Source organism: Bombyx mori, chromosome 5 (assembly GCF_030269925.1).
Source record: "Bombyx mori chromosome 5, ASM3026992v2".
Taxonomy (NCBI): domain Eukaryota; kingdom Metazoa; phylum Arthropoda; class Insecta; order Lepidoptera; family Bombycidae; genus Bombyx; species Bombyx mori.
In genome coordinates, this window is record NC_085111.1 from 10,943,814 (window position 1) to 10,959,593 (window position 15,780).

Consider the following 15,780-nt stretch of genomic DNA (forward strand, 5'->3'; position numbering starts at 1 on the left):
TTAATTAAGCAACACCAAAATCACTTTCGAGGAAATGGCAAACGAATTCATGATCATGAGCATGAAAAAGTAGTTTGAATTCAGAATCTCCTTATTAAATTGAAGTATACACATCTGGATGTCAAAAGAAGCACTAATAACAAAGAGATTGAGACGATTATCCTTTTAGAATTGAAGTTATAATGTAACAAGCAAATTGTCATCCAATTTTGAGGTGACCGGCGGGATAGAGTTCATTGGTACTCATACATGTAAAGATCTCCGTACTTGGCACACGCGCCGCCTTCGTTCATTGTTGCGTTTCTATTACAACTTGTATTCATGAAAATAATACGTGTTTGTTGACACAAATGTAAAGTTAATAATGTATTTAAAAAATACACAGTAGAGCTCCACGCGCGACACAAGTAGTTTTAACCAAGAATTTTCTTTTTTTTACCTCCTTTTAATTTTGATCGACGAGTGTGTATGTAAATAGAAAATGAGTGGAAAATATGGAGCGACGGATGTTAATGGAACAACCTGTGATATTCAAGAAGAAATCGTCGTAGATAATGAAGTTGATTCGAGGTAATTTCCGTAATGTTTTCTGATGAGTTTCGATTATCTAATCAAGTGCAAACTATGCTGTTTCCTATTTATCCAATTTAAGATAACCGAGTTAATTGAACAGAAGCCTGCTAAAAGACGATCGATCATTATAATCTCTGTAAATATGTCTTATGTGTTTCTGTTCAAAAGGTTCACCTTTTAGAAATTAGTCACGTCAAATCATGTCCAGCTTAATTTTTTATCAAAGTAGGTCTTTACAAGTGCATTCAAGTACACGTGAATTTACCATTGTTTCGAAATGTTGGTTCACTACCTAAGAATTGGAAAGAAAAACAGAGTTTACTCTGTACAACAGGTAACAATCAACAAGCAATGCGTAGCGTCCGTCGGTCGACATTAAGACTGAGAGACGTGAATTGATCTTAGTCTGTTTTAGATTTTGCATGTTACACAAATGTATATCAAAGTATTCCCCACCCGCCCTGAATGTGCCTGAAGCATTCGTAATTTTTGCAAACGCATATGCTAAATATTTATCCTAAATAAAAGCATAAATGTGATGTGACTAAGCTATAGAATCAGTATAGCACCATTTTTGTTATATTATATTTATAATTTCGAAAATCAATTACATGTTCGGTTATATATTGCGTAATTTACATTAAAATTTAAAGCACAAGTAAAATGTACAAGCTTAACTTCCTCTTTTTCTTTTCTTTGTGTACCTATCTGCGCGTAGCTTCGAATAGCTGGCTTTATCGTGACAGGTGGGCGGGCTCATGGGGCTCAGCCTGAAAGAATTTGCTAACAACTGCCCTACCAAGAGCAGTGCTTCGCTGAATCTATTACCGCAACGGAATCGCGACCCACTTCTCCAGCAGGAAACTGAGTCGATTAAGCCGGCAAACTCTCAGACCATTCGTAGCTAAGTTGTTGCCGGAGCCCATTGATCCGACAATATGAATCTCCATTCATATTTGGACATGAGGTTGAAGTTTCATAAGCAATGCCAATAAAATGATTATTTGTTATTTTGAAATGTGACGAAAGTTCTCGTCGAACTTGAAGGGCCTGAATACGAAGCGAACTAATTCCTCAGTCCTCATAAATGCATATTTACATTTAGGTCACTTTTCAAAATAACAAATATTAATTTTATTGACATTACTTATGAAGCTTTGTCCTCATGGACGAATGGAGATTCATATTGTCGCATCAATGGGCTCCTGTAACAACTTAACATCGAATAGACTGGGAGCTTATCGACAGAAACCTTCGTTTATCTCATCGAGACCTCAGAAGAAGAAAATAAATTATCGCGAACCCTCGCGAATCTGTAAAACATATATCCGATATTTTGATATCGATCATTGTATGTATATTTATTACATGACTTTTCGCAATACTGTCGTTAATTTAATAAATTAAAATTAAATTAAATTAATAGCCTTCAATACTGTCATTAATTCGACTAGTTTAATCGATAATTTGCTTCCAGTGCATCGTACAAGAGAAGATGGTGGCGTGTCAGTCAGAACGTGCTTTACGGACTAGGGCATGTTTACAACGACCTCTGCGCTGCGATGTGGTTCTCATACATGCTGCTTTTCTTTCAAGCAGTCCTGGACATGAGAGCTGTCGTAGCTGGAGCTATGCTGCTTCTAGGTAAAGTTAATTAATTTTCAGAAAAAAATTACTTAAACATTACCACTATAACTATTATACTTTTATGCTTTATTGTTTATTTTTCGTTTTTTTTTTAAGTTTTAGAAGTACCCATAAATCATGTAGTCACCATTCCCGTTGCAGTATCCAATCCAATCTACGTCAGGTAGGGCAAGTGCTCCCAAAAAAATAATTAAATCTTACTTTATCTTTCAAATTTTACACCCATCTATTTATTACTAGTTAGTAGTCCCCCGGTAGTCGAAATTCGACTATAATTAATTAAAATTATAAGTTTGAACATTATTATGGTTCTATTGTCAAAGACTATTATTTTACTCCCTATAATCACAGATTTCGCTAAGACTACATTAAAGACAAATAATATTAAAGACAAACAATATTAATCTATTCTCTATTTGATCACAGATTTTAAACAATAACAAAAGTTTGACAATAAACGAAGAGTATATATGCGTGTGTGTGTGTGTGTGTGTGTGTGTGTGTGTAAAATACATGGTAGTCTATGTCATGTTTCCTTTATTGATTTAATGTATTTTTGGGCATAATTATAAAAAGAAAATAGCATTCTACACTTCCTCTCTATATTCTCTATAAGTGTGGGAAATTTCATACTCCTCCGTGGGCGCAATTTTCGTAAAAAGGGGTATAAAGTTTTTGCTTCACTTATTAATATATAGATTATTCGTAATCAAATCTATGCAATATAACAATCTTGGAATTTATTCCGTAAATCATTGTATTATCGCAAACTAGTGTAATGAGTAAAACGCTTATTAAATACGATTACTCACGTGTTTTAAACTGATAAAAAAGATCGTGTCGAACTGGAAATTAACCAACAATCATTGTTTACTATACGATATTTTACATAAAATGGTCGAGGCTATGATAACCTTTACAACGATATAGCACATTATCATTGACAATGTACATTTAGCAAATGTGTAACTGCAATCTAAATACGTCTATTTATGTTCTGTGTCTAGTATTAGTGAATCCCGCCCACGCTTCGGTGTGACAAACGCTAAATAAATTATAAATCAAATACACCCATTGTTCCGATTGTGTGTATCATTTGATATTATGCCAGAAACCATACCTGAAATTTTTTATTTTTTTTATTTTTTATTGCTTAGATGGTTGGACGAGCTCACAGCCCACCTGGTGTTAAGTGGTTACTGGAGCCCATAGATATCCGTAACGTAAATGCGCCACCCACCTTCAGATATAAGTTCTAAGGTCTCACGTATAGTTACAACGGCTGCCCCACCTTTCAAACCGAAACGCATTACTGCTTCACGGCAGGGTGGTGGTACCTACCCGCGTAGACTCACAAGTCGACCAGTAAATTTCAAAAAAAAATTCCTACTACAACTGTAAATAGTTTCTTCAACTTAGTCGGATAAACGAAGCATAAACGCCATAGAACACAAACTAACATACAATCTAAACAGACATGAGTGACGGCTGAAAAGGTGGAGCAGCCGTTATATATAGGTAATAGAATTAAGGCTTCAAACTCATATCTCAAGGTTGGTGACAGCATTGACGTTGTGACATCTATAAGCATCGATTACGTACCAGTTAACACCGAGTGGGCTATGAGATAAGCGTAAGCAAAGTAAACACACGCAAAAACTATAGGATATTGAAACATTTTAAGAAAAAGAAAATGTAAGCTTAACATTTGTAAATTTTATATTTCGCAACAATAACGGGTGCTGAAGGTTTAATAATGATAAATTCGCGGTTTTTTTTTATAAACAAATGCTACCAACATAATGTGAGGTAATTTTCAAGTAAATTTATTTATTCAATTGTTACAAATTTAGCACAGCTCGAAATGCAGTACATACAAACAACATACACACATACCAAATTAAATTCAAAACCATGAATAATAATTATTTTTAGTTTTAAACAAAAGCGAAAAATGAATACGTGTTATCTGGTGGCCCACAAAAATATATTATGCGAAAATTTAAAGATTGATTGTACAAAGCGTGCAAACCCAATTTCTACATAGTTTATCAATAGTTTAATTGACGTATGTTGTACAATGTAATTCAGTGTTCAATGTAAGTCATTGTCTCAGGTAATTACATTCACGTCAAAAAACACATTCCCACTCACCATATACACTTTTCTTTATTACCTTTATTCTTTCTTTACTTTACCTTTATACTCGTAAACTGTTAGTAACGTATCTGCTTCTTATAATTAATATAATTATTGAGGTTTTTGATTATTTCTTTCTATTCGAGCTCCAGGCTCAGCTCACTGAGAACCCACCCACCTGGACTCCCTCAAGGACCTCGTAAAATGGGTGCAAATTAGGGACGTCGATTTGTAAATAATTACACACATCGTCAGTTGCGTTGACGATGTATACCACTCTGACAAGAATGCCCGACTGAGAAGAAGAAGAATTAAATGTTTTTGAATTTAATACTTTCTAAATCATCAGTAATTTCATGACTTCTATATCCATCTAGTTTTATTATAACAAATACAATTGATTATGTAGAATAAGAATAGTTCTAAGAATCCAGTTTTATTATTATTTAGGTATATACTAGCGACCCGTCCTCGCCTCGCTTCGGGCGCTGTAATTTCTTATTGAATTTTCTCTCTTCATCTTTCACAATATCGTGCACTTAGTTATTTATAGTCATAACTATTCAAATATTTGTCCAAATAATGTAGTGTAGTGTAAAGACAAAGATTATCTACTTTAAATACCAGATGCGATAAAAATATTTATTTTCATATAAGGATCAATTTGTGACTACCAAATGTGTCTAAATCGAACAGTATTTACGGCGCACGCCAGAATAGCTCGCAGATTTTTTTCCTACCCACTTGATATGTATCGTTATACTTTGGGTAATTCACGGTGTATCTTTATAAATTATAGCCTATGGCTTATTCTGATGTGTAAGCTATATTATTGTAAAGTTTCATAAAAATCCATGAAGTACTTTTTGCGTGAAAGAGTAACTAACAGATATCCATACATTGTTACAAACTTTCACATTTATAATATTACTGGCATGCATGCATATAATGTATAAATAATAGCAAACTGTTGTAAAAGCTCGGCGCATTCGATTTCAAATAAATAAATAAAAAAGTGCCAATTCGTGAAACACACCGACAATAGGGCGAATATATTTCGTATCATTACTTTAAGTCGAACATTTTGTTGTTTTTTTAATGCGTTGATAGGCGAACGAGCTGGCAAGTTACGGGAGTCTATTCCGCCATCTACATTATGGTAGGAGGTCGAAGCTACTTTAAGTTTGTAACCCACACCACATTTTGTTTCAGGACAAGTTGTAGATGCACTTGCAACCCCTGTTGTGGGAGTTTTGGCTGATAAATACGGAACTAAGAAGGCATGGCATTTGACTGGTAAGTAACTAGAAAGGTAAAGTCAAGTACCTACAATAGGAATCCCATTATGTATGTTACGAACTACCTTTTATTTAATGGAAAAAAAAGATATTTTTTTTTCATAATTATAATGGATGGTGAGGTACGAGTAGAATAGGGTAGGTTCAAGTTATTAAGTTAGGGTTAGGGGTCATTATTCCATATCTCGAATAATAAGCCTCAATACTCCAACCTAACGACTGATCTTCAGTAACGAAGAGATGCTAACTGCAAAAGGTAGCTATTATTACAACAACATAGGGAGATAGACCATTTGTTAACCTCTGGTCACAGTCCTCGTCGAACCCGTCGCTTGCGACGAAGGGCTCGACGATCGAATTAACCCATAGACACAGCCCACTGAGTTTCTCGCCGGATCTTCTCAGTGGGTCGCGTTTCCGATCCCGTGGTAGATTCTGCGAAGCGCTGTTCTTGCTAGGGTCCGTGTTAGCAACACTCCGGTTTGAGCCCCGTGAGCTCACCTACACACGTTAGGGTGAAGCTGAAATAGCCACTCAAGGCTATCAGGATTGGTAGAAAAAAAACACATGTTGAGGCGTACGGTAGTATCAAAATTGTAGTGCCTGAGAAGCTGAGAATACTCCTACTACCGGCTGATAGATAAAGTAAGTAGATCTAGAGGCCTCAGCCGTACCCCCATGTCTTAGACAAACATGACTCTACCACTATCGTTAACAATTCTTGAAATACGTGTGCCTCTAATATACGATCTTATTTTCACTGCGCGAAAAATCTGACTTAAGTAATAATAAATGTGGCGTATGTATCCTAATTCTACGGCGCTTTATTTCTTTTGAACGTGTTTAAATATATCAATAAATAAGAAAAATTATTTAATTGAAACAAAAAACCCAAAATAGTAGTTACTATTTAGATCTGTGTGCGTGTCTCTTTAACTAAAGATTTGAAGAAACAATTGTTCAGGTAGACAGTACTTTCTAATAAAGAGACCTTTTAGTCTTAATCGCCTTTTTGATTCGGTGGTTCTTTGACATTCGAGAAAGATTGAGAAGTTTTAAGTGAATGTGAGATATTACTTTATTTGTCAAGGCGTCTAATTCAAGAGTTATTGACTCTGATGGATCCGTAAGGACGTGTGTAGGGCGTGACTGGCTCCTGCGTGAGCAGGAGTCGGGGAGCAGTCAGCGGCGGCAACGATAAGGCGATTATCATGACAGCACAAAGCAACTTCATTTTATAAGTAAAATGAAATAAAACAAACCAAACGTGGGCATAGCCTAATTTTCCTTACTTTACTTTTTAAACTAAAAAGTATGGTACGCGGATTTCAAACTTTTGTAAGAATGTTTTCAAACCAAGGTGTGCCTTTTTCTTTCATAATTTTTTTGGGATTTGAGATATCAATCACAGTTTCAAAAACTTTTATTAGCGATTTCTTATTAATTTGCTTTCGAGCAGTGAATACCTAGTGCTTCATAACACAGATCTAAGTTAATTTGGATATTAGTCGCCTGCAAAAGTTATATTAAACACAATATTTACTATCGTTTTTGCTATCAATCTAGTTCATGGTGAAATTGGCTTTTAACCCAGCATGAAGATGTTGGGTTATATGTATATTACTATTAAATATATATTACTTGTATGTATATTACTTTTAAATTCAGTTCTTATAAAAAGAAAACGTTTGTAATATAATTATTTTATTGTGACTAGACTACAAATTTCTCGCAATTTTTTTATTTTAATTACGTTTCCAGGATGCATTTTAGTAACAGCGACATTCCCGTTGCTGTTCATTAGATGTTGGGGTTGCTGGTTTAATGAAAACACACAGTATTTGTACTGGTGGATGCCACTATATTATGCGGTCCTAATTATATTTTTCCAAATTGGTTGGGCCGTGGTACAAATCTCACATCTGGCTATGATTCCGTCAATCACCGACAACCTTCAAGTTCGTGCCGAATTGACTTCTATTAGGTATGTACATGCTTTGATTTCATCTCGTTTTCAAGTTTGTTTAATTTTAGTGCCGTGCACGAATTAATATACATTATTTTAGCCGGTCATCGTTCTCGTCGAATCCGTCGCTTACGACGAACGAGTCGGCGAGTAAATTAACCACGGAATAGATAAATAAGGTACCCTTATTTATCTATTCCGTGAAATTAACCTACAGACACAGCCCACTGAGTTTCTCGCCGGATCTTCTCAGTGCGTTTCCGATCCGGTAGTAGATTCTGCGAAGCACGGCTCTTGCCAGGGTTCGTGTTAGCAACATCGTCAGGTTTGAGTTCCGTGAGCTCACCTATTAATTAAGGTTACACTGATATGGTCTCTCTAGACCATCATCCTAGGTATGAAAAAAAAAAGAAAAAAATATGTATTTTAAGTGGTCACCATCACCCATTGGCCTATATTAGGGGCAGAAACAAGCCGGTACATATTTGAAAAGAATGTTTTTAAGCCCCGCTTGAAAAAGGATATAGAATGATATAGGTACTGCGCTAGAGATACCGTGGGGTCATTCCAGATTTGGAAGGTATGTTGTAAAAATTATCTCTGCGTGAACCCAGTGGTTCCAACTGCAGGGATAAGTTCGACTGCTAAATTTCTATTAGGAAAATGTTTTTTTTATATTTTTATGCTTTTATACATATTTTTCATAATTATTATTTTTTAATATTAACGTATTTAATAAATAGTAATGAAAATGATACAAATTCTTTCAAAACTGCCATTATTAAATAGATCTATCTGTCGGGCATTAACTTAAGCTGTAACGTCACATTAATGACTGTTGTTATCTTTAACATTTTGTATAATATTCGAGATCACATGATATCATGTTTTTTTTAAGTACCTTACCGGATTAAGTGAAACGATCGAATTTTTCTTTCAGGTATATGGCTTCTGTGATGTCGAGTCTCACTGTTTACCTGATAACTTGGGTTGTTTTGAGGGCAACAACCTACAGTACATTCATCAGCCAAACAGATGATTACAAATTTCGGGTGAGGAATAAAATTTGATTTTTTTGTTGCCTTTGTAAATAGACGTATGCGTACGTCTCACCTGAAGCAGTGGATCTTGCTTGTGGATCTCAGCAATGCCAGAGCCAAGGAGCTGTCCACATGAACAGCTATTTTTGAGGGTTTTATTTTTATTGCTTAGATGTGAGAACCAGCTCACAGCCCACCTGATGTTAAGTGGCTACTGGAGCCCATAGACGTCTACAACGTCAATTGGCCACACACCTTGAAAATGCAATTTGGAAATTGCATTTTTGTTGAATTTACATAGTACTTGTATTAATATTAAAGATTCACTAAGTGAAGTTCTAGCGAGCCAATAATAAACAATGTCATTAAACAGTGTTAGGACTTCTAGAAGAAACGCAGAAGCAAAAATCTATTACAAAAAAGTTCACTGACGTTTCTATAAATCCTAACATGTTACTGGGTCATTTCGTTGATTTCATTCCAATTTATTCCTCCTTCTCCTTCAGTCAATCGCTCATTGCTGAGCATCGTGATGCGCCCGCCTGTGACCTTTTTTTGTAATTTGTAGCCGCTTTTGTCGGTCAGTGGCAAAGTGCAGTGCGTGGCTCAATCTCATGTCCAGACACTCGGACACTTGGTCACTCCAACTTTTTATTGCTATCCAATTGATTATAGCTTCAGAAAAAATCACATTCCCTTTTATTGCGCTCTATTTCATTTTTCATACAAGCGCAGGAATTGAACAGCAGTTTTTACTTCAATGTATATTTTTTATTGTCTCACCTAAGATTAAATTGTCTTAAGTATGATATTTTTTCAGGACGTCTCCTTGATAATTTCTGGTTTGGGAGTAATATCTTTCATGGCCTTTCATTTATTTTTCAAACTTCGAAGAGAAGATAAATCTGGCAAAGGAGCACCCGTTGTCCAGAACGGTAATGGAACTTTCGTCCACCAAGACAACGAAGCAGCGAAATTACCCGCTAAATCTAAAATTATGTACTTCCTGCGAATGCCGTTGTTATATCAGACCAGTTTATTGTAAGTATGATTACATAAATTTTGTATATAGCGTAAGTAAAATTATTTCCTAATTTATAACACATTTACATATACGTAACCGATTTGAAACACTGAATTGAATTAGGTGAATTTTATAATAGGTTGAGGGAAAAGTCATTATAGTACATTATAGTATGTATGAACTTGTAAGAAATTCTCTTTGGCTATACTATTTGTATCTGGCTGGTTTTGGTATCATTAAAAGTTTAAATTTTAAAGAAGATAATTCCAAATTCAAATTGGGAATATGTGTGATTTTTATTTATTTTTCGTACTGTCAAGATGAGTAAATATAATGAATAAATTCGATACATTTTAAAATTTTACTACAAAAAAGATAAACTTACCACGCAAGACGTGAAAAAAAATTGCGATGTTTATGGACCTATAAGTGCAGTGTCTGTGAGAGTAACTTTTTCCTCAACCTATTATTTTTCGGAGGGTATGTAATTCTGGATGTAATAAATGTAGGTGTTCCTTAACATAAAGCCCATTGTGATGTATTATTTATAGTAATATATCACAATGGAATTTTTCTAACTTCGCTCGCGCATCGTTTTTCATTTTCAATTTGATCTTTAACAATCTTTCCAGTTTGATTAAGTATACCGGAATCATGAATAAATTTTTAAATATACATAAATTCATTTTTTGCACCTATGTTGTTTTTAGATGAATATTAACAGTAGTTAATTTGTTTTTCAGATATGTATTTTCTCGTCTGTATTGGGCATTGAGTCTTGTGTACGTGCCATTGTTCTTGGAGGAACGTTTATCTGTGAACCCGAGTGCAGGATCAGAGCTAGTTGCGAGTGTACCTCTTGTGCTTTACATTTCATCGTTCTTTTTCTCGCTACTACTCAAGAGCAAGATTAACAGTTTTGGCAACCAGGTTAGATTCTTTTTAAAATGGTGTCAGTGACTATCGGTCGCTTACATAATCAATTCAGTGACGACGACAACAAAACTTTGCGAAGCCGCATGCATGCCTGTTGTGCAATAATTTTATTACTAGATATACTTGATATACCTACTTTACGTGACGTAATTTAAAATTGGCTATTATGAATTTATGTGTCACACTGATCGAATAATTCACGTTAAGTGTAAAAATTGTAGGTTGCTTTATCATGTAATGAGGCTCGATACCGATAAAAAATCTCTATAAAATCAGGTGGTGTATTTCATTGGGAGTTGCTTAAGCTTAGGAAGCTGCCTGTGGATTGCATTAGCCATAGATCCGGAAGCGAGCATAGTTCAAATCTACATGGTCGCAACACTCATTGGTGAGTAAATATAATTTTTAATAAATATAAAAAACTTAATTTTCAGATATAATTATTTTAAATAGGCAAAGATAAAAAATTTAAGTGCGATTTTCTGCTTTGTTTGTCAAACGATTTTCTTTATGTTTTTTCCTATGCTATTTTTTTATTGCCCGAGCAGGCAGACTAGCATACGGCTCACCTGGTGATAAGTGATTATCGTTGCTCATGAACGCCAGCAATGCCAGGGACGTAGTCAAACCGCTGCCTACCGTAGAGGGGTTATACTAGCTTCATCAAACGTGTAGGCGAGCTAGGGCTCAGGCTCGCGAATTTTATAACACTAACCCTAGCAAGAGCAAATACTTCACTGAATCTACCACCGGATCGGAATCGCGACGCAGTGAGAAGATCCGGCGAGAAACTCAGTGGGCTGTGTCTCTCGGTTAATTTTCATGATGAACCCTTTGTCGCATTCGATGGTTTCCATGCGAACAGTGACCCGACTGGCTTGCAATGCGGTATGTTATTTTTTTATCTTAGGTGTCTATTGACGAGCTTCAGAGTTGAAAATTTTAATTTGAAAATTATGGAAAGTAGTAGTCAGGTTTTTTTTTCAAAATGTCATTAATTAAACAAAATTGAAAATGTAATACATGAAATTAATCTCAATCTTGTGATGTCCATGGTGATGATGGAATATTGGTTTTTGGGCGAATACTAGCTAAATAGAAATTAAATGTAATTAAAATAGAACTGCAATTTTTTTGTACAGTGCCATCTATTAACAAAATGAAAGAACAAAAGAAGAACCATAGACGTGAAATGTGTATAGTTTTAGCGTAATACAGTAGATGGCGCTTACTTTAAAAACTCTTAACCTAGAATAGCACTACACCCGGCAGGCTGGTTCTGGTCCAGCGGTGTATTATGGGACACTAGCGGCACCATCTGGGCGGCCTGACGGGCTGCCGTACCGAGACGGCTGACGTTTCAGAGCCTTCCATTCGCCTCGAAGGCTGCGTCGGCCAGGCGTCCTTGGGATGAGCTGCACCGTCTGGTTGTAGTGTTGACCACGGTAACCTCCTTACCTCATCCGGGTTCTGACCTCGGAGGGGATCGGACGCTTGGGCGAAGAGTGCAGGGGAGTCGTTTAGTGTGTGTAGTCGCGGACCAGTCCCACATACCCCGCGCGCCCCTAAGCGCGGGGACTTCATAGGAGGGTCGGCCCCGGCCCGAAAAAAAGAAAGAATAGCACTACCCAACTTTCCTGGTTTTTTTTCCACCTAAGCGCTGGTAAGGCTATTCCAGCTACCTGCTCAAGAAATTTTAGGTGAATTCACGGAGAATTTTCAACACTGACTAGCAAGAGCAATGCTTCGTTGAATCTACCACCGGATCGGAATTGCGACTGACTGAGAAGATCGGACGAGAAATTCAGTGGGTTTTGTTACAATTACAGTTACAATACAGCTACGAATTCAACGTCATCTGGTATGGTGGTCAGCGGCTTTCACATGGTGCCGTAAAAATAATTTTGATGCAGAAATTATTTTATGATTAACGGTCACAGGAGTATTTTATAATTATATTTATAAGAAACACTGTACCTTTAACATAATGAATTATAATAGCATTAAATGGATTGTAATAATGTTTTTTTATATTCAGTAACAATTAACAGTAGTTATTAATTACATGACATACAGCTTAAAAAAACTACACAATTGTTACATGCATTTTAGTGGTTTTATGCACTAAGCAACGGATTGATTTCATTTATGGTTATGTGATGATTTTAGGGGCAGGAAGCTCAATCACGCTCGTCTCCAGCCTATGTGTCACAGCAGATCTCATAGGGCCGCACTCACACCAAAGTGCTGCCATCTATTCTATAGTGACATTTGCAGACAAACTTGTTACGGGTATAGCTGTCGTCGCTATTCAGAACTAGTACGTACCTAATAAAAGTTGAAATTATAAATCTAATTTTGTTCATGTCATGGCGTAAATATTATATTTTAAAAGACAGTAGCTACCGTCATTTATAAAAAAAATATTTAATAAACATGCACTGTGCTCTGTGTGCTTAGTGCGAGTTTTTTAACGATCTCGATAGCGTAAAAGCTAACTCGATATAGGATCGTTTGCCTACGTTTGCCGCTAGGGGCGCTGTTCCAACTGCATACAAAATTGGGTTAACTTTTACGCTGTCGAGAACGTTAAAAAACTCGCACTAAGCACACAGAACTTAGGACACGTTAATAAATAATGAGGCAACATACAGCTAAGTTGGTTTAAAGGTGATTGTGGCCTTATTATTTTTTTTTGGTCAGGAGGAAATCGCCGGACTTCCGCCCTCCACTGGGGTGGAAGGCGGGGCATGTCAGAGTCGAACTGACTAAAACCTCCAGTCGCTCACGTAGAGAATTCGCACTAGATGGTCCAGAACATCAGTAATTAATGTGTTGTTTATTATTTTACAGTAAATGCGATGATGTTGTGGATTGTCCTCAATATTATCGAGGGGTGCTCACGTACGCATGCGGCGGAAGTGCCGCACTTGGCATATTGTCTTTGTCTCTCACTAAACTAATTTCAATCAAAACTAAACCAGAGGTGTAATGTATATTAATGTTGTCCCTATGTCAATAATATTTTTAGTTATAATAACACTAGAATCTACAATTGTGTATAGTATCATAATATTTTATTAAAACCTTTACGAAACAAATAAATTGTCATAAATAATCCAATTGTGTTTTTTTTATTACTGATTTTGACATTTCGAGGTTGTAAAAGATTCGCTCATGAACTGAATAAATAAAAAAACATCCAGGTACTGGAAACAGTATTTCTTTAATATGCTGAATACAAATATACTTATATTTTCAGATCCGGTATGTCATTTGAAACTAAAGTTTTAAGTTTAAACTCTGTATGAAAATGGTTTGAACAGTTAACTCGTATCAATTGCCGCTACTGTGCCAATACCACAGGTACATTGGTACCTGTGGTAATGGTTGAGGGGGGGTAAAATTAAATAGAGTCCCCAGTGTTTAAAAAAAGGTACCAATATCTTAGCTGTTTCTGAATCAAAGCTATTTTTCCTACCGTTAAAACAATCCAATTGAGGCTTCGACCTCATGTGTCAATAGCATTCACGGATGTCTACGAGTTTTCATTAGCACATTACACCAGCTAAACAGTGAGATCTGTCATTCATTGATTGAATCAATAAAATAAAAATATTTTTTTGATAATAATTAATAATTTAAACATTAAGAAGAAAATAATAATTAAAAGGGACGGACATACTAGTTTTTGTTGATAAAGTTAATCTATTTCCAGTAAGTCCATTTTAAATTGCTCTAAACAGGCAAATGAACTCTTTTTCCAGTATGGCAATCGGAGTCATGCAATTGTTTTGTTGTCAACGTCGAATTTGTTCTTCAATCATTTTATTGTAGGTACATTTTTTTATTATATTATTATGATAACTTAAAAATTAAATGGAGCAAAATAATTTAAGTTAATTTATTTGAAATTGCAATCAATTGAGATAAAGTTTTACAAAATCAAATATCCCAGTAGATTGGCTGAAATTTATTCTGAAATTAATTTATATTTAGTCTTTAATGGGCCTTCCGGAAGAAGCCAGGTTTGGTACCTATGTAATATTGTTTATTTTTCATTTCCCCACACTTGTGAACCTTCATAGATACTACTGTTTATTATCTATAAAACAGTACAATAATGTAAGTGTATTATGCAATAGTGTGGTTAAGACGTTCTTCGGGACTTTTTGGCGGGAACGCGAGGAGTGAAGTTGTGTGATTTGTTTTATTTTGTCTATTTAGTGTTTCTTCAGATTTAAATGTGTAATAACGGTGGTTTAATAACTGTTTAATATCTGTGAAAGTGCACAAATGTGGGAAAACGAAACAAAGCCGTTGGACGCAACTTCTCGGGATCCTCCAAAAAGTCCACTGAAAAAAAATCTCAGTAAATGATCACCATTTTACTGAGATTACATTTCATCCCATATCATCTCATCTCACTTCATTTAATTACATCCCAGTTGATTAAGGTCTCAAATTAATCATTTTCATTTCATTTCATTTCACCCCATATTATAATTTTTCATAAAAATAAGAATATAAATTAAAATAAGACATGGCCTACAGGCCTTAGTTACCTGGTCATAAAATCCCTTTATAAAAAAAGTTCTTCAAAAAAAAAACAAAGTTTTCACTAAAATTAATATAAGCCGACCTAAAGGTCTTAGTTACCAGGTCATAAAATCCCATAAAAAAGCTCTTCAAAACGATAGTAGTAGTTTTTCTTGATAAGTCATAATGGACAAAATAAACCTATCTTTATATTATTATGTCTTTGAATATTTTAAACACAATGACATTCAAAAAAACAAACGTGAACGAACAGTCAACCTCTTAACTGATCAACAACATAGATTTTATGCATAGTTTTTCAATGAAGTAATATTTTAGTAAATCAACAGAAAAAAAAAACTTTTGGCTACCTGTGCTAAAGATTAGTATTCATGGAGTCAATAAGTTCTTACAAAATACTATCTCTATGTTAGTATCAAATAAAAGTACACCGGGACTTTTGGCGGGAACGCGAGGAGTGAAGTTGTGTGATTTGTTATATTTTGTTTAGTTAGTGTTTCTTCAAATTTAAATGTGTAATAGCGGTGGTTTATTAACTGTTTAATATCTGTGAAAGTGCAAAATAAAACAAAGCCACTGAACGTAACTCTCGGGATC

At 35.3% G+C, this 15,780-nt stretch overlaps 1 protein-coding gene across 1 annotated transcript; it reads left to right on the top strand.

Annotated features, from left to right (window-relative positions):
• Positions 1-245: 245 nt before the first annotated feature.
• On the top strand, positions 246-13,698 carry Bm-re (major facilitator superfamily domain-containing protein 12-like). Its single transcript, NM_001279499.1, is given in 10 exon segments — positions 246-570; positions 2,051-2,217; positions 5,572-5,655; positions 7,419-7,641; positions 8,564-8,675; positions 9,484-9,704; positions 10,431-10,617; positions 10,900-11,011; positions 12,793-12,943; positions 13,477-13,698. Coding segments are annotated over 10 exon segments (1,485 nt in total). The 5' UTR covers positions 246-481; the 3' UTR covers positions 13,616-13,698.
• The last annotated feature ends 2,082 nt before the right edge of the window (positions 13,699-15,780 follow it).